The sequence below is a fragment of the Dromiciops gliroides genome, chromosome 1, assembly GCF_019393635.1.
Source record: "Dromiciops gliroides isolate mDroGli1 chromosome 1, mDroGli1.pri, whole genome shotgun sequence".
NCBI lineage: Eukaryota > Metazoa > Chordata > Mammalia > Microbiotheria > Microbiotheriidae > Dromiciops > Dromiciops gliroides.
The window spans coordinates 687,090,680-687,115,038 of record NC_057861.1 but is presented as its reverse complement, the minus strand read 5'-3'; the positions used below and the strand labels follow the sequence as shown (position 1 = coordinate 687,115,038).

Sequence of the window (24,359 nt, the reverse complement as noted above, 5' to 3'; positions counted from 1 at the left end):
ATGGTCATGGCCATTGGTCAACTTAACTAGTCCAGAATGAAGCAGAAAAATGCCTTCTTGTTCATCCTCCTTCATCTGCAGAAAAATTCTTGGTGCACCAATGTTCAGAAATTCTTTTAAGTCATTAATGTTTTCTCTTTATTGAAAGCTTGTACTGAGTTAGGCTTCACCTACAGTAGGGTTATATTTATTTGCTGAAGACATCATCTTTTCCATTTTTTATTCCAAAGGAGTTTTAATTTCCTCCTCCCCCATGTTTCCTGCAGACCAGTGCTTTCACTGTTATAGAGTACTCCCACTGAGGAAAGCTTATAGTCTTCTGGAGTTTCTTGCAACTTTGAGAGTTTCAATGACCTTATGAAACAAAAGCTCGTATGTGTCAGAGGTGGGACTGGAACCCATGTATTTTTGACTTTGAGTCTGACTTTCTACCCACCATCCCTTGATACTTCTCTTAAAGTTTATTATTAAACATATTTAACACATAATTTAAAAATGAGAATCAGGAAATTTTCTGGGTATCAACTGAGATGAATTCTAAGAGTTAATTTTTATGGGTGTGATATATTAAATTTTTAGTTAAACAGTTTATTAACTGAGAAAAATGGTTATCTGAAGCAGTATTACTGACTTCCATATTGATGTTCCAAATAGTAATTATATAGATTTGTTAGGGGCTTTATAGATTTTCCAACCTATGTTCCTAACAAAGATAGAAATCCTTATAACAATTCTGTATCATCTAGTCTCTAATACCTGCACTAACAAGAGTTTGCTATCTCATGAAGCAACCATTCCATTGTAATACAGTCCAATACTGAGGAAAGTGTTTCTTTTGGACTTGACATTTGATTCTCTACATTATTCATTAATTTTTAAATATTCTTTCATTCCAAATAGGCTTTAAATTCCTTTAGGAGAGGGATTGTGTCTTTAATTTTCTTTGCACATCATAGGAGCTCAATAAATACTTGATTAATTGGCTAATAAACTTACACTATGAAGGATTTTCCTGAAACATGATCCCCTTAGCTGACAGACCTCATAATTATTCCCTCCCTTTCTTTCACCTTCTGATATCCACCCCAATGCTAGAATCTTTGCAGTTGAACGTTGGCAGTTTTGGTTTGGTTGGAATTTTACTTTGGTAATTTATCCTAAGAAACTAGATCAACATTTAGTGGTTAATAACTACATTTTATTTCTTTATTAGAAAACTCCTCTGTACAAGTAACAACATCAGGAAGCCTTATATTCCAAAATTTCAGTGAAGAGATGAGTGGAGTTTATACTTGCTCCCTTTCATATAAACATACTGCAGAAGAGGTGGAAAAAACTCTCCAACTAAAATATGTCATATACGGTAAGAAGAATATTTCTTTTTTGCCTTTAATTTTCCCCTTAAAATGTTTAATTTCTTTAAATTTTTATAAAGGAATCTAATGCTATAGCATACACAAATGCAGGATCCCTCTTTCTGGGTCCAGCTAATAGCAATACTAAAATTAAACAAATGGAAACCATAATACTGAATAAGAAGAAATTACATCAAGCAAATAACATTTGCTCAGCATTTGGATTATTATATAGAGTGAATTTGGATGTAATGCTTAGATACATGTCTTCACTATGTAGTAAGAGCTCCTCTGGGCTTCACTGGACAGTTGAAGTAAGAATGATGGATATGAAGATCTAACTGTCAAGATCAATTCTGCTTAAAATACAATTAAGAGTTCAGTCTCTAGTACCAAGAACCGATTTGCACAAAACATTGTTTAGTGAATTCAGTTCAACAGTATAATTTTTAGAAACGTAGTTATTATAACATACATTCTTCATATATTGGTTCATTTTAAGGATAGTTTTTTTTCTTCATAGACAATTGCTTTACAACTTGAGTATACTATTGCTCAATGAATAAAGGTACATTTTTTAAATGTTATATCTTTTAAAATAATATTTTTCCAAATTGCACATAAAAACAATTTTTAACATTTGGGTTTTTTTCAATTTTTAATTCAAAATTCTCTTCCTCCCTTTCTTCCTCCCCAAGACAGTAAGCAATTTGATAGGTTATACATGTGCACTTATGCAAAATATATTTCCACATTAGTTATGTTGGAAAGAAAACACATACCAGAAAAAAATGAATATGAAAAAAATAAAGTGAAAAATAGTATGCTTTGATCTGCATTCAGATTCCCTCCGTTCTTTCTCTGGAGGTGGATACCATTTTTTATCATGAGTCCTTTAGAATTGTTTTGGATCATTTTATTGCTGAGAATAGCTAAATTATTCACACTTGGTCATCGTATAATATTGCTGTTATTGTATACAATGCTCTCTTGGTTCTACTCACTTCATTTTGTACCAGTTCATATATGTCTTTGCAGGTTTTTCTGAAAGTATTCTGTTCATTATTTCTTATATCACAATAGTATTCCATCCTAATCATTATACCACAACTTTCTCAGCCATTCCCCAATTGATGTGCATCTCCACAATTTCTAATTTTTGCCACCCCACAAATTGCTGCTATAAATATTTTTTGTACATATAGATCCTTTCTCCCTTATTTTGCTCTCTTTGGGATACAGGCATAATAGTGATATTACTGGGTAAAAGGACATGCCCAGTTTTATTGAACAGAGTGCCTTGATTATAATATCATGGCTAGATGTGAGTTCCCTAGTTCTTGTTAAGTAGATAATAGCATCACTTTTATTTCGCTTGTCCATTTTTGTTAAAAAAAAAACAAAAATAGGAGCTCGCCATTAGAACATGCATTAACATGCATTAGCATAAACATATGTCATGTTAGTATAAAAAAGTAAATTGCATACATAGTTTAGAACAAAATTTAATGAAATATAAAGAGCTAGTTAAAATTGTAGAACCTTTCTCTTTATTCCTTAATCCCTTCTTCTTTTTTTTTTTTTTTTAGATAGGCAATTGGGGTTAAGTGACTTGCCCAGGGTCACACAGCTAGTAAGTGTGAGGCCAGATTTGAACTCAGGTACTCCTGACTCCAGGACCGGTGCTCTATCCACTGCGCCACCTAGCTGCCCCTAATCCCATCTTAATCTAACCCTTAATGCAGTACATAGAGTCTTAATCTATTGCTCCATTCATGAATGTAGCCCTAAATTCTCAAATCCTGGTCTGGAAGGCACTGCTACCTTGTTGGAAATGCTGCAATAGACTAAAACTGCTTCTAAAGCTCGGCTGGTAGCCAGTAGGTTGGCCATATGATGATGATTTACTTGGCCATGGAAACTCATGAAAAAAGAAAAGTCCAAAATGACTCCCCTTTAAGACTTTGTAACCTCCTTTTGCTTCTGATTTCACTGTGGAAGAATGTGAGAAGTGGAGGAAGAAGGAACTAAGAATCACAGTTTTTAAACTGTCTGTAAACCTTATCTTGGCTGTTTGCTACTTGGAATATGAATTCAAGCAGACACTACTAGAGGAACTGCATCATATCAAGCCTTGATGTTTTTGCCATAAATGAAACCAGAAGAAAGAAGGCAGTTGCAACTGGCACATTGTAGGGACTTAATAAATGTTTAATGATTCACTGACTACCCTAGGAGAGACAAAGAAAGGAGTCAAGAGAATTAGATTCCTAGTATACTTGAAATGCAACAAGAAACATTATTTCATGGATCATTTGGTAATCTTGTCTTCCAGTACTCATGATAAAGTTTTTACAAAGAAGTCCATGATGAAAATAATTACAGCTTATACACAAATGTTGGTTATAGAGGATAAAGTAGAGAAATTTTATGAAGAACTCATTTAAATGATCCAAATGAATTCTATATACACTTTGATATTTGGTGACTTTAATACAAAGGTACAGTCCAAATAGGTGACAGTGGTATCAGAAAATATAGGTCTGGAACCAGGCATGAGAGAGACCAAAAACTTGTAGACTACATAAAAGTATCATGACTCTATATTATGAATACTTATTTGAGAAAAAAAAAAGTAGGTGCTAAATGTGGCAAGCATGAAATAACATCACCAAAAATAAATTGGATTGTATTTTGACATATCATTGCTAATATGGGGGTTATCCTTGAATTAGCTGTCTGTGTATAATCAGATTTGTTAGGCCTGCTATATATAAATGATCTTTATGAGTGTGTTAGTAGGAGATAGGCAGGATTTTGTCAGTGATATTCTTCAGTCTTCCATGTATTTTAAAAGTAAAGCTTTCAGGGCAGCTAGGTAGCGCAGTGGATAGAGCACTGGCCCTGGAGTCAGGAGTACCAATTCAGTTCAAATCCGGCCTCAGACACTTAACACTTACTAGCTGTGTGACCCTGGGAAAGTCACTTAACCCGAATTGCCTCACTTAAAAAAAAAAAAGTAAAACTTTCTTGATATATTTGTATTTTTATATGACCAAAGCTCCTCCCAGTTTCTCCCCCTCCTCCCTCTCAGAAAACGATCTCATATAACTATATATATATATATATATATATATATATATTTTTTTTTTTTTTTCCCCTGGGGCAATGGGGGTTAAATGACTTACCCAGGGTTACACAGCTATTGTCAAGTGTCTGAGTTCGGATTTGAACTCAGGTCCTCCTGAATCTAGGGCCAGTGTTTTATCCACTGCGCCACCTAGCTGCCCCCACAAATAATATTTTTAAAGAAAAAGAAGATAAATATTGTTTTGCAAAACTGATCAATAAGTTAAAAAATCTGAAAATATATGCAGTTTGCTACATTCATGGACCTCCCACCTCTGCAGAGAAGTGGAGCAGGGGGTTTTCTTCTCATATTTTTTCCTTGGAAGCTTGTTAATTTTTTGTAATTTTTCAATATTACTTTTAACAAACAGTATGTTTTTGAAGACTAAAAAAGAAAAGGAAGAGTAAAAATTCAGTATAACCAATAAGTACATTAAAAAAGCCTGAAAACATAAAACATTCATTTTCTTTTCATTTTTTCCATTAAAAATATTGTACTCATTGTGTATATTATTTTCTTGGTTTTGCTTTCTTCACTTTGCTTCAGGTTATGTGAATATTTTCATCTCTTGTTTCATCTTATTTGTCATTTCTTTTAGCATCACAGTAATATTCCATTACATTTATATACCACAATTTGTATAGCCATTCTCCAGGTGATGGGTATTTACTTTATTTCCAGTTCTTTGCTATCACAAAAATAAATATTTTGGCATATATGGGGACTTTATGTTTTTCAATGACTTCCTTCGGATATAAGCCTAGTAGCAGTATGTATTACCTACTTTATTTGCTTAACTCCAAATTGATTTCCAAAATGGCTACTGATTCACAGCTTCTTCAATAATGCATTACATCTTTACCATTTTGAAACTGAATGATTTAGAGACTAGAAAATCCCACTGTACTATTCTTGTTTGTTGATTATGAAAAAGCATTTAATGTGGAAGAGCAGAACAGCAACTTACAGACTTTTTTCTAACAAAGGTCCTTCATTCAAGGTTTCTTGAAAGCTATAACAAGGGAAATAACCATGTTCAGTGACCCTCTGAAAATGAACATCATGTGGACCATAAAATAGATTTATGCTTATCAAATATGTTCCCACTATTTTAGAGAAGATCCAGCATTGCCTATGGATGGTGAAGTCCATTCTTCAGTTTGCTCATGACATTTGTGATGTGTATTAAGCCTTGGAACACTGCAGAGCCTCCTGGAAGAGATATGTAAATATTAAAAGAATTTGATCTGATCATAGAAATAGGAATGGATAAAGAATGTTTGTTTCTCAGATTTCAATATGCAATTGAACCTGAAGAGCTTGTCCATTTGTGTATGTATGTATGTGTGTGTGTGTGTGTATATAAACACACATATATGCATTTCTGCGTATATATATATATATATATATATATATATATATATATATATATATATGTGTGTGTGTGTGTGTGTGTGTGTCTAGATATAGATATGTCGAGGACATAGAATACAAATGGGCCGGGAATTCATCTCAGAATTAAACAAGAGAATGAGAGTGGGTTGTATTGACTTCAGGAGATTTCAGAATTCCTTGAATGATCCCAGAGTTTTCTTGGAAACAGAAGATCATCGTTTTAACACCATTATTTTTCCAATTTTGTTATATGGGTATGAGACACAGAACACAGTAGTTTCTGAAGAATTAAAAATGATTATTCTATGGATGGCAATGAGTTGGGGCATCGTGCGTATGAGCAAAATGCAACATATTACTAATGAAAAACTTTGAACAAGAACAGGAGAAAAAGATGACATCAGGGAAAATGTGTGATAGGAATGGAAGGTGACCTTTCTACATGGTGGACAGCCAAAGTACTCTATCTTTGTGATATCAGGAGAAAACAAGGAAGATTTTTAGGAGATTGGGTACAAACTTTTGTGAGGACATGGATGAAAATCAAACAGGATACAGGATGGGCAAATATGAATTGGTTGTGCTTTCCATCATTGGAATGAATATTTAAATTGATGAGACCACAGATTCATCTGAGTACTATCTAACACTGGATTTTCATCCTAGGTTTGAATACAACTCCCCCCCCCCCTTTTTTTTCCAGGGCAATGGGGTTTAAGTGACTTGCCCAGGGTCACACAGCTAGTAAGTGTCAAGTGTCTGAGGCCAGATTTGAACTCAGGTCTTCCTGAATCCAGGGCCAGTGCTTTATCTACCGTACCACCTAGCTGTCCCTGAATACAACACCTTTGAAAAATTCTCTCTGAACCTTTCTTAGAGTTGGGAGTTTCAGTAAACTGTTCTTTAAACATCCCTCAAATATTGTTCCTTCAAAAATATTTTACTTTTTTCAGATTTAATAATTGGCTATATTGAGTTGCCTTGATAACATTTCTTTCTTTCTTTCTCTCTCTCTCTCTTTTTTTTTTTTTTTTGGTCAGGCAGTTGGGGTTAAGTGACTTGCCTAGGGTCACACAGCTAGTAAGTGTCAAGTGTCTGAGGTCTGATTTGAATTCAGGTCCTCTTGAATCCAGGGCACTCAGTGCTCTATGCGCTGTGCCACCTAGCTGCCCCAGCCTTGATAACATTTTCAAATGGGTTTCAGAATGCCAAGAGTTGCTGCAACTTTTTCTTCCATTGGTACAGTCAAAAACTTGGAAGCCACTGTCTTTGTCATTTTTAAATTACTGCTCCACATTTTCCTGGTGACAGTTTTAAAGTTACATTTCTGTGATTAGTGATTCAACCAGCTCTAAAGTTTTGATCTTAGGATTTTTTTTTCCATGCCTTTGCTTTCTTCCCCTCATTTGTATACCTTATGAATTGATCCCTCCATGTCCTCACAGTACAGTGTAATGGAAATAGTGATAGATTTACAGTAAGAGGCACTACATTCATATCCTGGCTCTACCACTTGTCAGGCCACAAACATTTATTATGCACCTTCTCCATGTCAGGCACTGTGCTAAGTGCTGGGGGTACAAGGACAGACCCCCAAAAGTTCCTGCTCTCAAGGAGCTCATAGTCGAATGTAAGAGAAACTATGCCAACAACTTTGTACAAACCAGACGTAGAAAGGAAAAGTTGGTGAGAATCAAAAAGAGAATGGATTAGGAAAGGTTTCTTGTAGAAGGTGAATTTTAGTTGGGACTTGAAGGGAACCAGGGAGGTGAGTCAATGGAGACTAGGAAGGAAAGAATTCCAGGCATGGGAGATATATACACCTGTTGTCTTTGTGAATTAGCATAATTATTTTAATCTCTTTTAGAAGGAATCAAATGAAATTTTATTTAAGGTTCTTTCCAGTTTCAAATTGGTATTCCTTTGAACTATTCATGGGCTGTGCCTTTTAAAAAATTTTTATTTTAAATTTTATTTTTCTCAATTATATATAAACATTTTTTTAACATTTAAAAAAAATTAGTTCCAAATTCTCTCCCTCCCTCCTTTTGCCTCTCCTTGAGAAGGCAGGCAATTTGATATAGATGACACATGTGCAGTCATGCAAAACATTTCCATATTAGCCCTGTTGCAAAAGAAAACTCAGACCCAAAGAGTAATAAAGAAAGTGTTATGGGCCCAGAGAGCCCCAGAAGTTCTCTGGGGCACATCAAAGAACCTTCTCCTGGAGAAAACTAAACCAGAGGACACACACACCTAAAGAGCTAAGTGGAACCAGATATGGCTGAGCTAGCTCCAGGATCCCCACCCTTCATTCAAGTCTCCTCCACCCCTGGGGAGATAAGATTAGGTGTGGCTGCTGCCTTTGTGTCCTGAGGAGATGGCTTGAGAGATCTACTGCCACCCTTCACCCAACTCCTCCCCCTCACTAAGGGAACTTTCCACAGTCAGCCCCATCAGTCCTCTATAAAAGTATCAGCCTGTCTCCTACTCAAGGAGATTGGTATCTCAGAGCCATGATCTGTGCCATGCCTTTCTCCCCATGAGAAGTCCAAGGATTTTTCTCATGGTTTCCCTTCCCTTCCCCAGCCCCTAATAAACTACTATCTTATTCTATTTCTTTTGTGTGCAAGAGGATGTAATTCTTCAAAGAGGAATTCCTAAGGACCCCAAACCCCTACCCCTAACCCCCTACCCCATTTTCCCCATAACATAACTGGCGCCCAAAGCTGAACGGTATGGGAAATTTCCTCTTTCCTCTTGGCACACAAAACCTGGAGGTAGGAACCTCCCTTCTGGGTTTCTTTTCTCTCTTCCACCTGTCAACCTCCCGTTTGAGTCACAGAGAAGTAGAGATGGTCAGCTTTTGCACGCAACAGTGGGCAGGCAGCCTGGGTCTCCCTCCCACCCCAAAATCTCAGCCAGATGTCTGAACCACGCTCAGACCCTTGGACACCATGTTTCTGAGTAAGAACTTTTGTGTTTGTGTGTCTATCCCTTGCCAGTGCTCTGCTCTTCCACAAGACAGGCAGGCAGCGTTTCCTTCCCTTGAGAGATGGGACAATATCTGGGTACAGTCATGGGGCAGAAAGAGAGTGTAGCGAAAGGCTCACCACTGGGGTGCATCCTAAGAGATTGGTATCTCAGAGCCACACTCTGTGCCATGCCTTTCTCCCCATGAGAAGAAGTCTGATGATTTCTCTCTTGGTTTCCCTTCCATTGCCCCTGAATAAACTACTATCTTATTCTAATTGCTTTTGTGTGCAAGAGGGTATAATTCTTTAAAGAGGAATTCCTAAGAACCCCTAACCCCTTTCCCAAACCCCTAATCCCTACCCCAAACCCCCAACCCTATTTTCCCTGTGACAAAAGTAAAAAATAGTATGCAGGGGCAGCTAGGTGGTACAGTGAATAAAGCACAAGGCCTTGGATCCAGGAGGACCTGAGTTCAAATCTGGCCTCAGACACTTGACACTTACTAGCTGTGTGATCCTAGGCAAGTCACTTAAGCCTCATTGCCTGACCAAAAGAAAAAAATAGTATGCATCAGTCAGCATTGAGATATCATCAGGTTCTTTCTCTGGAGATGGATAGCATTTTTCATTATAAGTTATCAGAATTGTATTGGATCATTATATTGCTGAGAACAGCTAAATCATTCACAGTTCATCATACAATATTGCTCTTACTATGTACAATGGTCTGGTTCTGCTCATTTCAGTTTGCATTGTTCATGTAATTCTTCCAGGTTTGCTAAAAGCATCCTGCTCATCACATCTTAAAGTACAAAAGTATTCCATCCCAAATATGTGCAACAACTTGTTCTGCCATTTCCCAGTTAATGAGCATCTCCTTGATTTCCAATTCTTTGCTGCTACAGAAAGTTGCTATAAATATTTTTGTACATAAATGTTCTTTTCCTTTTTCTTTGATCTCTTTGGTGTACAGACCTATTAGTAGTATTGCTGGGTCAAAGAGGGTTGGGGATGTGCTATGTGGTAATAATTAGAAAACTCTCCATAAGCAGCTTTTGAAGGACCTCCCCTTTTGGGGAAGGAAAGATTGAATACTTCCTGAAGGGAGGTGGAGGGTACTTCTGGAACGCTAGGCTGTTTGGAATGCTAGGTGGCTTCTGGAATGCTAGGTGTCTTCCAGGACTCGGCCTTTTTTTTGTGCTTGGCCCTTGTGGTGGATGGCACATGTCTCTGGTGGCTGCTGTTCTGGCTTCAGGAGCAACTGTAAACTTTCAGGTTCCGTGACTTAATTACGGAAAACCCTAAATTCCTTTGAACTAGCTTACTTGGAAATGGTCTGGGCAGTGAATAGGTTAAGCTTAGAGTTAAGAATATTTATCTGTATTTCTATTTTCCTATTTCCTTTTCTTTGATTTTTAATAGTTTCACCTTTGTTGTCTAATTCCCAAGTAATAAAATATGATCCTTTTGTGAACTAAATGTTAAAGGCTCCTTTCTCATTGGCCTGGGAGAAAATATCTAAAAACAGCAGTTCAGAGGGGAGGGTGAACCTAAAAGGTCCCTCATATTTCCAGGACCCTGACATTAAGGCGAGTCACCCAAATAACGCTCCGTATATCAAATTTTGGCCCTCACAGCTATTAGTTTTGTACTGAGTAGATATGGAAACATACATATAATATGATGTACATATGCTTATATTTACATGTAAACTGCTCTAAGATTTTGGGGGCATCCTGTATATAGAATTTAGTTTATATGTAAACAAGGAGCTTCCTTTAAATGATTCTTAAATAATTTAAACATTTTAATTAGCAGCTATACATTACTTACTGAAAATGTTAATTTTGTTGTCTATACAATGAGTCTTACTTGTTTTATTTGTCTTGCAGCTTATGTAAATCCTAATTTTTACTACCAGTTCACAGCTCGATATCATTCTGCACCCTGCAATAGTATCTACAATGTCTCATTTCAGAAGAAGTTGCTTCGGGTTTTGAGCAAACTAGTTGCTGAACTTTCCTGTCAAATAATATTACTGAAGTCTGAATGTCATCAGATTAAGATGCAGAGAGCTGGTTTACAAAATGAATTGTTCTTCACCTTTTCAGGTAAATATTGTTCATCTTTTTAAGGATTCCTAACATGTTTAGGAAACACTTTACTTAGTTTTATAGTTCTGGGGTTGTGAAATTCAATCTTTTAACAGATTGAATTTATTTTATGATTTAGTACTAGCAATATGGAAATAATCTCACAGGAATGGCATTCCTACCTAGTTAACCCAATATCCACAAGAACTTTCTTTTCCTCTATGTTATCAGACTTTGGGGATTTCTCTCCCATTTTTTTTTCCTCTTCCGCTTTTAAACTCATGATCTTAGTGTAGTTCCCTCTGGGCCTCAAGCCCTTCTTGGCCCAATCAGAAAACATTTTTAAGGCTTACTTTATGCTAGACATTATGCTGATGAAAGACAATTTGCAACTGCAATTTGGAGTTGGAAAGGTTTGAAATATTTCAACTTGTAGTGGAAAAAGAAATAGTTGGAGGGGAAGGAAGAAAAATCTCAAGCCTTTTCCTCATCCTCAAACCTCTACAACTCCCTTATAAGTCTTATCTCCAGCATCCAGTATATCTCCTGTTAGCCCCCATTCTCAAACCCTCAAAGTCCCTTTACACAGGATTAAAAATTTAGAGCAGGAAGGGACCTTTGAATCACCAACAAATTATGTCAAATAAACAAACATTTTATTAAGTATTATTCTATGCCAGGAACTGTGCTAAGTGTTGGGGATACTAAAGAAAAGGCAAAAACAGTCCCTTCCCTTAAATTCAACCTCCTAATTGGTGGGAAAGACAACATGCAAACAACTACACATATATAAGACATGTACAGGGTAAATTGAAGGCAATCTTAGAGGTAAGGTGCCATGAGAAATAGCACTCCAGTACTCAGTTTGGTGGGGGTGTGGCAAAAAGCTTTTCTATTTTCATTCTCACAAGAATGGGCCACTCCCTACTGGGGCAAACCAGCGTCCAGGCATGCAGGCCTGACTTTTATCTTTTTCCCATCCCTAACAACTATTGGCCCTCCCTCTGGCGAGTCAATCAAACACAGCATCCCGCCCCCCCCCCCCCACTTTGATTCTTCTTGTGGGAACCTTCTTTGAGAAGCCCTCTGTTGGAATCAACCCCCATTTGTGGATAGTAGCATTTGAGTCCCTGCTTCTATTCTGGTCAACTCTTCCAGCTGAATCTGAGTCCACTCCCCATACATTAACTAGGTGCACCTGCAGGTGTTTTCCCAGAGAACTCCAATCAACTTGAGGGGAGCCCAACCCCCCATTGCCTCACAGGTACTTACATTGAGTGGGCCTAGGAAAGACTTCTTAAAGAAGGAAGGAGGGACAGTCATTGAAAAGACATGAAGTCAGCAGATGGAGTGTTGGGTGCAAAGGCATATCAAGGAGGTCACTGTCATCAGATTGTAGTGTGTGGAATGGGGTAAGGGATGGGGGAATAAAGCATAGGAAGACTGAATGAGCAGTGAGGGGCTTTAAAAGCCAGAGAGGATTTTATACTTGATCCTGGAGGGGATAGGGAGCCAGTGGGGTTAATTGAGGAGGGGGTAACTTGGTCAAACCTGCACTTTATGAAGATCACTTACAGGTGAGTGAAAATGAACTGGGATAGGGAGATATTTGAGGCAGGGAGACTAACCAGAAGGCTAGTACAGTAGACCAGCAAGAGGTAATATGGATTTGCCCCAGAGTGGAGACTGTTTCAGAAGAGAAAAGGGCATATATATGAGAAATGTAGTAAAGCTACAAGGATCCTTGTTTGACAGGTAAGGGAAGCAAGTCCAAGACAGGTTAAGTAAATTGCTGAGGGTCATATAGGTAATAAAGGAGAGAGACAGGGTTATGTAATCATAGACTCAGAATTTCAGAACTGGAAGAAACCTCACTAGTCTTTTAGTCCAATATATACCTGAAAAAAGAATACCCACTAAATATGTTTGACAAGTCTAGCCTTTGTTTAGAGATCTTCAGTGAAGAAGAAACTTTCACCTCCTGAAGCAACACATTACGCTTTTGGAAAGCTGTAATTGTGAGAACATTTTTCCTTATGCCATTTCTAAATATGTGCTGTAGCCACTTTTGCTTACTGTTTCTCTTTCTGCCTTCTATAAGTACAAGCAAAATAAGTAAGTCATCTAGTCCCTCTTTTATAGGGTATCCCTTCAAAAACTTAATAATCACCAGTATGGCTTTCCTTTTCTTTTCCTTATTAAAAATAACCACTTCCATGAACTCTTTATCCTTTAGGTTTTTTGTCAAAAGCTTTTTCTGCATCTATTGAAATAATCACATGTTTTTGGTTACTTTTGTTATTGATGTGGTTGATTCTGTTGATAGTTTTCCCAGTGTTGAACTAGACCTGCATTCCTGTTATAAATCCCACCTGGTCAGAGTATATTATTCCTGGTGATAAATTGCTGTAATCTCTTGGTCGGTTATGCTGATAATTTTCCTAATACTGAACCAGTTCTGCATTCTTTGTATAAACCCCACCTCATCATAATGTATGATTTTTTGAGATATATTGCTGTAATCTTCTTGCTACTATTTTATTTAACTTTTGCATTAGAGAATTAGAATTAGAAAATTAAGAATTTTGGCATTTTGCATAGAGAATTCATTAGAGAAATTGGTCTATCACTTTCTTTTTCTTTTTTTGCTCTTGGTTTGGGTGTCAGTACCATATTTATGTCATAAAAGGAATTTAGTAAAAACTCCTTTGTTGCCTATTCTTCCAAATAGTTTATATAGTAGTGGAATTAATTGTTTCTTAAATGCTTTGTAGAATTCACTTGTGACTTGATCTGGTCCTGGGGAATTTTTCTTAGGGAGAACATTGATGGCTTGTTAACTTTTTTAAAGATGGGGTTATTTAAGTATTCTGTTTCCTCTTCTTTTAATCTGGAAAATTTATATTTTTTTAAAAAATAATCTACATAACTGTTTGATGGGTGAATTAATCAAATCCATAGTCACAGTTATGGTTATTAACTGTGTATTTCCCCTCCATCATCTTCTCCTCCCCCCCCCCTTATCCTTCTTGTTTTCTTCTTTCACTTTATCCCTCCCTAAAAGTGTTTTGCCTCTGACCATTGTCTCACCCAGTATTCCTTTTCTTCTATCTATACCCCCCCATTTTCTCTTACTTTCCTCCCCTTCTACTTCTCTGTAGGATAAGATTTCTATACCCAGCTGAGGGTATATGTTGTTCCATCTTTCAGCCAATTCCAAAGAAAGTAAGGTTCAAGCATTGTTGGCCACACCACCTCCATCTTCCTTTCCACAATAAAATGTCTTTCACACCTCTTTTATGTGAGGTAATTTACCCCATTCCACCTCTCCTGTCTTCTCCAAGTGCATCCCTCTTTTTTCACCCCTTAATTTTATTTGTTTAGATATCATGCTATCATAGTCAACTTACACCTGTGACCTTTATGTAAACTCCTAATTATCCTAATAAAGATAAAGTTCTTATAATTTTTAAGTATCATCTTCCAATGCAGGAATGTAAAATGTTTAACTTTATTTTGCTTTCCTGTTTACCCATTTATGCTTCTCTTGAGTCTCGTATTTGAAAATCAGATTTTCTGTTCAGTTCATAAGGAATGCTTGAAAGCCTTCTATTTTATTAAATATACATTTTCCCTGAAGGATTATCTCAGTTTTTCTGGGTAGGTTATTCTTTATTGTAATCCTAGTTTCTTTGCTTTCCTGAATATCATATTATAAACTCTCCAATCCTTTAACGTAGAAGCTGCTAAATCCTCTTATCCTGATTGTGGCTCCATGATATTTGAATTGTCTCCTTCTGGCATGTAGGGATCAAATTTAATATGGGGAGAGTTAATTGGGTGGCTTGCCATAATACTGGGGTACAGAAAATAACGAGGGACCTCTAGGTCCCAAGTTTCCTCCTTTCTGAACTGCCTTTTTTTAGTTATTTCTCCCAAGCCAATAAGAAAGGGGATTGACAGCCTCTTTTCCACAAACAAATCAGATTTTATTAATAGGAATAAAATACACAGCAAAGGTGAAATTAATTAAGCCAATGACAAGGGAAATAGGGAAAGTGGAAAATTGATAATCTCCCTGGCTCTAGCAAAGGCCGACACAATCCCCAAACTTGCTTCCAGCTGAGCTAGTCCAAAGAGTTAGATTCCTTTTTATTAGCTCACCACCTGGGGTCTGTAGTTTCAATAGGATACAACTGTGTGGCCTTTTAGGTATTCCAATAATTCTTAAATTATATCTCCTTGATCTATTTTCCAGGTCAATTGTTTTTCCAATGAGATATTTCATATTTTCTTCCTTTTCTCATTGTTTTGGTTTTGTTTTACCAGAGGCCTAATTTTAAGAAATTATTTTTCAGTGAATTTTTGTATGTCCTTTTCCATTTGGACGCATCTACTTTTTAAGGAATTGTTTTCTTCAATGAATTTTTGTACATCTTTTCCCATTTTTGTGCTTTAAAAAAATAAGGTGTTTCTTCTTTTCAGGATTCTCTTGCATCACTCTCATTTCTTTTCCCAATTTTTTGTCTACTTTTCTCTTCTTTCTTTCTTTCTTTCTTTCTTTCTTTCTTTCTTTCTTTCTTTCTTTCTTTCTTTCTTTCTGTGGGCCAATGTGGGGTTAAGTGACTTGCCCAGGGTCACACAGCTAGTAAGTGTCAAGTGTCTGAGGCTGGATTTGAACCCAGGCGCTCCTTAATCCAGGGCCAGTGCTTTATCCACTGTGCCACCTAGCCACCCCCTCTCTTTTTTTATTTTAAAAATCCTTTCTTGGGGCAGCTAGGTGATGTAGTGGATAAAGCACTAGCCCTGGATTCAGGAGCGCCTGGGTTCAAATCCAGCCTCAGACACTTGACACTTACTAGCTGTGTGACCCTGGGCAAGTCACTTAACCCCACATTGCCCCGCAAAAAAACAAACACACAAAATCCTTTCTGAGCTCAGAAATCTCATTTTGGGACTGAGTCCAATTTAAACTTTTGTTTTCAGGCTTCACATGTAACTGATTTGACATTGTTTTCCTCTTCTGAGTTTGTGTTTTGGTGCTCCCTGCCACCACAGTAATTTTCTATGGTCAGGTACTTTTTTTGTTGCTTGTTCATTTTCTAGCCCATTTCTTCACCTCTAACTTAATATTAAATTTGGGCTCTGCTCCCAACATGGAAAGAGCACTGTACTAAGCTTCTGATTTTTTGTGCTGCTATTTTCAGTGCTTGTTTTGGGATTCTGTAAGTTTTCAGTTCTTGAACTCCAAAGGGATATGATATAAGGAAAGGTGCAGTCATTGTCTTCCTGGTCTGTCCTATGGTCTATGAACAACCTCAAGCACTCTTTTTCAACTTGAAACTGTGACCAGGGTCTCTACTCCCCTGTGGCTATGAGCTCTGGTGTCCTAGTGTTCCTCATCATTCTGGGGGTGCAACTGGGCCTGTATCCTGATGCCTGTATGGGCAGTACCCCAGAGTCCTGTCCCAAATACCAGAAAGTGTCTCCTATAATCTCCTTCTGAGTAATTGTTCCACCCCTTGACATCTGTGGTCCAAAAACTCTGAAAGTCACTGCCACTCATTCAGATACCCCCCCCCCCACTTTCTACTCATAGCTTTCTGGAGCTTGTCCTACTGCTAGCTTGTCAGGGTGTATCCTGTTGATGGCTTGCTAGCACAAAGCCTGCTTCTGGCTCTACTGACTGGCTAAGGCCTGTTGCTTACTTGCTGGTGTATGACCTGTTTTGGAATTCACTCCACTCTTACCCTAGGCATACAGATCTTTCTTGTCAAACTTTTAAGTTTTCTTGGGCTAGAGAATTGCTTTATCTTGTCCTTTTGTTGCTTCTCCTCCAGAATTTATTTTGAGGCATTATTTTAAAGTTGTTTGGAGAGGAATTTGTAAAGACTCAAGCATGTTCCTTCCTTTACTCCACCAGCTTTGCTTTGCCCCCCATGCATGCGTTTTAAATATAGAAGTTAGGATAATTCTTAGAGGATACTGATATAAATGCTTAGGAAACTACTAATTGGTGAATACATCCACATTGACCTTTTGACAATTTATATTTTTCCTTTTTATTTGAATTATTTTTCTTTGGGCCTTCACAACTTAATATCCTGGACTTATTTCTCCTATATAATATTAAACAAAAGGATTTTAACTTTTTTATGAATTCTTTGAAATCTGCTCTCCCCAAGTCTCAGGCATCCTCCAAACACATGGCTTTCCTTTTCTTTAATCACAAATTCTAAGATAGAAGTCACTTCATTGCAAGGTTCCTGATGATTTGCATTCTAGCAGCCACTTCCTACTCTGAGAATCTCATTCAGAATAGAATTTTTCTTGGTTGGTTGCTCCAACTTTTGAACAAGGCAATGGCCATTAAAGGAAAGATAGGAATTTAACTTTACCTTTGGCAGAGAATTCCAGCAAGTGTCTGGTCTGGTCCCCCCACCATCAAGACTATGTCATCTCTCTGGGTTAGTCTTTTTATTTCTCAACCTTCCTATCTATTCCTTTTGTCTTTTCAGGTGACATGTAGTATACTGTGGTGAAAAAGTTTTTGTTTTGTGTCAGTTGATATCTATTCAGATTCTTTTCACTGTACTTTGCCCTTTGCCCTCTGTTTCCTGCTTTTCCTTACTTGAATATACCTTCTTAATATGCAACATTCATCACCCTTATCACCCTTTTACCTTTCCTGCTTCTTTTGAATGTTACCCTTACCAGAGGCATATTCTAATCACGAGTCTTTAGTGATATCTTTGAAGTCAAATTTGCTTCTTCTAGTTTATCAGGTTTGTTACTTATATATAATATATACATTTGTACATAGAGACTTTTAAAATAATTAACATTTTCATTTAAAGTTTTGAGTTCTAAATTTTATCCTGCCTTCCCTTTTCCCCCTCCCCCTCCCTGAGGTAGTAATCAATCAGATACAAATTATGCATGTGTGATTATGTAAAACATTTCCATATTAGTCATTTCATATAAGAATAAGCAAAAGAAAAAAAATGAAAGAAAGTGAACAATAGCATGCTTCAGTCTGTGTTTAATCAATATCAGTTGTTTCTCTGGAGGAGGAGAATATGCCTCATCATTTGCCCTTTGGGATTGTCTTATATCATGGTATTGCTGAGAATAGTTGTCATTCACAGTTCTTCATCAAACAATATTACTGTCACTGTGCACAAAGTTCTCCTGGTTCTGCTCACTTCACTATACATCAGTTCATAGAAGTCTTTGCAGGACTTTATCATCCTACTTGCCATTTCTATTCCTTTTCCCACATTATAACTGCATGCTATGGTCTATAACTTATTGGCTCTATGTAGGGAACTTTCTTTTTCATTTTAAAGCTCTTTTTATTAGATTTGCTACTGTTGCTGGCCAGGAGCCCGTTGTGTTGAGCCATGAAATCCAAATTTTACTTTTAATCTATGCTAAATAAGGACAAATTAAGAGAGCACCTAGCTGCCATCTATTAACTCAGCTGCCCCTTAAAAACTTAAATCCTTAGGATCTGAAAAAACTGGCAGGTGCGATTGCTAAGAACCTTTCAGTAATATTTGAAGGATTATGGAAAATGGGAGTGTAATATGGTAGGATTGGAGGACTAATGTTCTAATTTTTTTAAAAAGCAAAGAAAAAGATAATTCAGCCTGCAAATTACAATCCAGTGATTTTGATTGCTATATCTAGGAAAACTCTAGAATAAATTTAACATATGGTTGATGAATATTTAGAAAAGTACTATAAATGGTAATTACTTTTGGGGGGAGGCATTTGTGGTTAAGTGACTTGTCTAGGGTCATACAGCTAGTGTCTGAGGTGGATTTGAACTCAGATTCTCCTGACTTAAGAGCCAGTATTTTATCCATGGTACTGCCTAGCTGCCCAGTAAATGGTACTTACTAAGGACCGGCATGGCTTTTTCAAAAACAGGTCATATCAAACTAACCTTATTTCTCTTTAAAAAATGAATAAACAACAATAAATTTACTTCCACATCTATATCTTTCCACTCTTTAACAAAAACAAAACAAAACAAAATCTTCATAACAAATGAGTAGTCAAGCAAAACACAATTTCCCCCATTGTCCATGTCCATAAAATATGTCAGTCTACAACTAGTGTCATCACTTCTCTGTGGGAAAGTGAGCAATATGTTGCATCATGGGCCCTCTGGGTATTGATCAGAGTTCTTAAGTCTTTCAAAGTTATTTGTCTTTATAGTGTTATTATATAAATTGTTCCAATTCTCCTCACCTTACTCTGCATCAGCTTGTATAAGTCTTCCAAGATTTTTCTTATACCATCTCCTTCATTATTCCTTATAACACAGTACAATTATATTGTATTCATATTTTCCAATTAATGGTTATCCTCTTAGTTTCCTGTAATTGACCTCCATACAAAAGAGCTTCTTTAAATATTTTTGTACATATAGATCGTTTTCCACTTACTTCGACTCCTTGGGATTTAGACCTAATAGTGGTATTTCTGAGTCAAAGAGTATGTCCAGTTTATTCACTTTGGGGATACAGTTTCAAATTGCTTTTCAGAATGGCTGGACCAATTAATCCACAACTCCACCATCTGTGTATTAATATGTGTTTTCCCACAGTCCCTTCAGCATTTGTCATTTTTCTTTTTATCAACCTTGCCTGATGGGCATTAGGTAAAACCTCAGGTTTACTTTAATTTTTACTTCTTTATTTATTAGTTAGTTATTTAGATAATTTTTCATATAACTACTGATAACTTATAATTCTTCCCTTAAACATTACCTTTTCACAGTCTTTGACCATTTATCAATTGGGGAATGGATTTTATTTTTATAAATTTAAATCAATTCCCTAAATATCCCAGTTACATGCTATCCTAATTTTACCTGCATTGTTTTATTTATATAAAAACCATTTAATTTTATATTATCATTATAGCCAATTTTATCTTCTATGATCTTTTCTCTTCTTTGGCCATGAATTCTTCCCCTGTCTATAGACTTATAAGATAATTTCTTCATTGTTCTCCTATTTTTTAATGCCATTCTTTATGTCTAAGTAATATGCCCATTTAGAGCTTACCTTGGTATAGGGTTTGAGATGTTGGTCTATATCTAGTTTCTGCCAGATTTTCTTTCTATATTTTCTTAGCAGTCCTTGTGGAATAATGAATTCTTACCCTAACACCTGGAATCTTTGGGTTTCTCAGACTCTAAGCTAATGTTTTCTTTTCCTTATATATATTATATACCTAATATATTTTACTGAGATAGCTGGTGGCACAGTGGATAGCTATTGAGCTTGGAAGCAGAAAAACCTGGGTTCAAATATATCCTTAAACACTTACTAGCTATGGGGCCCTAGGCAAGTCACTTAACTTTTATCTGACTCCAGTTTCCTTAACTGTATAATGGGGATAATAACAGCACCTACCTTGCAAGGTGGTTGTGAGGATCAAACTAGATAAAATTTGTAAAAAAAAAAAAATCTTAGCACAGTTCCTGCCACATTGTAGGTGGTATATAAATGTTTATCCCCAATATATCACTAAAAACTGTTCCTTTTTAAAAACTTTTTCCCAATTACATGTAAAAACAATTCATTTTAGTAAATTTTTTATTCATTTTATACTTAAATACAAAATAAGAAAAGAATAAAAGAACATTGCCATGTATACAGCAGAAAATAAGAGAGGATTCAATATAAAGCAAGTTTCCATATCAAGAAAAATATATAATAAATACAAGAACAATTTTGAACATTTTAAAAAAAAGTATCGAGTTCCAAATTCTCTCCCTCCCTTCAATCTTTACCATTCTCTGAGAAGGTAGACAATTTGATATAGGTTAAACATACACAGTAAAACAAAGCATTTCCATATTGGTCATGTTGTGAAAGAAAACATAGACCAAAAAAATCCTAAAAAATAAAGAAGAAATTCTGGAGAGCAATTTGGAACTATGGCCAAAGGGCTATGGGACTGTGCATACCCTTTGCCCCAGTAATACCACTACTAGCTCTGTATCCCAAAGAAATCATAATAAAGGGAAAGGACCCACATGTACAAAAATATTTATTGCAGCTCTCTTCGTGGTAGCAAAGAATTGGAAATTGAGGGAATGCCCATCAATTGCGGACTGACTGAACAAGTAGTGATATATGAATGTAATGGAATACTATTATGCTATAAGAAATGATGAGTAGACAACTTTCAGAAAAACCAGGAAAGACTTAAGTGAACTGATGATAAGTGAAGTGAGCAGAACCACAAGAACATTGTACACAGTAACAGCAACATTGTTTGATGATCAACTGTGATAGACTTGACTTTTCTCAGCTAGACAATGATCTAAGACATTTCCAAAGGACTCATGATGGGAAATGCTCTCTACATCCACACAAAAAAAAAATAATAATAATTGTAGAATCTGAATGCAGATTGAAATATGCTATTTTTACTTTTTCTTTTATTTTTTTTCTTTCTTGAGGTTTTTCTCTTTTGTTCTGATTCTTCTTTCACAACATGACTAATGTGGAAATAAGTTTAATGTGATTGTACATATATATATAAAACCTATATCAGATTGCTTGTTGTCTAGGGGATGGGAGAGGGAAGGGAAGGAGGGAGAAAAATTTGGAACTCAAAATCATATACCAATGAATGTTGAAAACTATCTTTACATGCAATTTGAAAAAATAAGATACTATTAAGGAAAAAAAAATAAAGAAAAAAGTATGATTCAATCTGCTTTCAGACTCCTTCACGAGCAACCTATTCCTTAACTGATACAAATCATTTTGATGATGATTGCTTTATAGTGTAGTTTGTGAGCCTCATTTTCTTTTTTGGACTAGATTACTAAATCAGTAGATGAAAAGAATAATTTGAATATAGTTTATGCTCTGTAAGATATATGTCCAATGTAAGATTATGTTTAGGTTGACTCAGTATGTGTATCTGGCCCAAGGGTAGTATAGATACGTAGTTCTGGTTTGCCTCTACAGACAAGCAAAGATCGTACCTCCATGCTCTTTGGGGAGAAGAACAGGCAAGTTCTGAGATAGCGGAGGCTGTGCACTCTTCTATTCTCCAAGTGGCATTTTGAGTTAGAAGTATAACTACTTGGCATACCCTGCTTTCTCTGGTCTAGTAATATGGTCTAGGGTTAGATCAAAAACCACTTCCCTCATTGTTCCAAAGGGGGAGGGCATCTCTTAACTTACATTCACTAGCTTAACCACTTTCTATCAAACATTGGTTGCACAAAAGACAATCATAAATAGCCAATACCATGTAAACCAATTCACCCAAGGAAAATAGCAAACAAATTGTCAGGGTTATATACTTTATAACGTACCAAAGAACAGATGAATGTGCTCAAGGTAGAGTCAAGTTGATAGAGTAGCATCAGGTATAACCTAATTCTTCCATTATCCTTCCTCCACAAAAGCTTAGAAAAAATCCCAGACCAAGTTCTGATAGGGAAATCTAAGAAAAGGCACAGTGAATCATGTTTTCATCCCAAGTCAGCTTAAGGAAACAGAGAGGGTCAGCCAGGAATATACCAAACATAGAGTATTCTAGCACCCCAGGATGGAGACTGGGCACCAAGGCAGGAAATATTACGGCAGGAAGTGATTCCACAGTACAACTGAAGTAGGAACGAGAATCATCTGGAAGTTCTGTCACCTACTACCAGTTCTGGGTTACAAATCCAGGATTAACTAAGGAGGGGACATCCACCCAGAGGGCCCAGTAGCAAGGCTATATTGAGCAAAGAATATGTTTAGAAGCAAACAGTACAGCAGTACGGCACTTGCCCTAGGCTCACGCCTGCTGTCGAATAACGAGGTTAGGAATCCCAGACTTAGCACCTTTGTAGCTGTGTTTTCTTGGGAGAAGCTTTTGGAGGGAAATGGGCAGAAGGGGAAAAAAAAATAGAAACGTGTCTGTATGTGAGTGATATGTGATGTAAACCTCCCAGAGCAATCTTCAGCACTTAGTTTATACTATATTAGTTTAACTGAGTTTATGTATTCACTTATAGATGATTTAGGCCTTTTATGACTGCCAAGTATGACAATTATAGGACTCATTTTTGGGTTCAACTTTTTGGAAGAAATTTCATTGTTTTATGATTGTACTTTCTATGTTCTGGCTCCCCTGTCAATTAGAAAATCAAAGTATTATCTCCTTATGATTCTTTTAGGAAACTATATTAACAATAAGAACCCAGTAAAGGTTGTTGACTGGCTAACCTACCTGGCCCCAAACTGAAGTTCTGGTAGTAAGAACTGTGAAGAAAATGATTTCAATAGTTACCTGAGAGAGATTGTCTTGTAACCGAGTCTAGAAGTTCTATATTGAAACATAGACTTGAGCATTAATCCTGTGGAGCTGCTTAGTATAAATAAATAACCAGTCTACTTGAAATGAAGACATTCCTGTTCAGCAGTAAAGGGTTTTTTTTAAAACTCAAATTATATTTATAATTTAAGCCAAAACAGTAGGTACTGACTGAAAATCTAAAAGATAAATACTATTATGGCAGATGTAAGCATGAAGAGCAGGACTTTACTGAACCTTCAAAGAAAAATCCAGTTACATGCAGCAGAAATGGGCTAAACAATTGTTCTCCGAAATGGGATTAAATTCCTCTTAGGGAACAAGCACAGATGTGTAAAGAACGCTAATGAAACAGTTTCATAAAGGAAAGAAAGGGGAAGCAGAAACTTGAAATGTTTTGCCAGATTAAATCTGAAAATCCTGCATTTGAACAAATAATCAGGGTTTTTTTTGTACTTGAAATGTTCAAATCAGCAGTTTATGAGCAGTTCATACAGTGAAGTTGATTAATTCTTAAATGTATTTAGTGTATATAGTCTTAACATATCACTAACAAAACTCCTGATTATGTTTGTTTATGCAGATAGTGGTGTGGCAATAGGACTTGTTATATTGAACTTAGTTGCTAAGGAGGCGACATCATGTTATTTTTTATTTGAAATACCCTTTTAATGAATATTAGTAGTGCTTTAGACCCTTGATATAATATTACACATTCTTTCAGTTATCCCCATGGAAAATGGAACAAAAAGACCTGATGAATGCACAAATTCTTCTTGTGATCCTGCTGAAAGACTAAATAAGGTATAGTATGTGAAAAACAGATGGGTAATGCTGGTGTTAGAGACTCTTAACTTTGAGTGAGCTTTTTTTGGTCGTTACACCTTCATAGGACATTTGGGGATATGCTATGTCCTCAGTCCCTACACTGAGATGAACTTCTCCTTTGTAAATCCTTATCCAGCAGAATTTTAGAAGAAAAATTAAAGTTCCAAAAATATATGTAAATCAATGAAGTAATATATCATACTCAAAACGAGAGCTTCTCTGGTAAAATCTACCCACA

General features: G+C 36.4%; 1 protein-coding gene across 1 annotated transcript in view; it reads left to right on the top strand.

Moving 5' to 3' along the window:
* The window catches only part of LOC122736209 (zona pellucida binding protein), a 101,080-nt gene that overhangs the window by 30,457 nt on the left and 46,264 nt on the right, over positions 1 to 24,359 (top strand). The window contains exons 4-6 of the mRNA XM_043978313.1: positions 1,214 to 1,363; positions 10,748 to 10,966; positions 24,018 to 24,097. Coding sequence (XP_043834248.1) covers positions 1,214 to 1,363; positions 10,748 to 10,966; positions 24,018 to 24,097 — 449 coding nt within the window. The remainder of the gene's footprint in view (positions 1 to 1,213; positions 1,364 to 10,747; positions 10,967 to 24,017; positions 24,098 to 24,359) is intronic.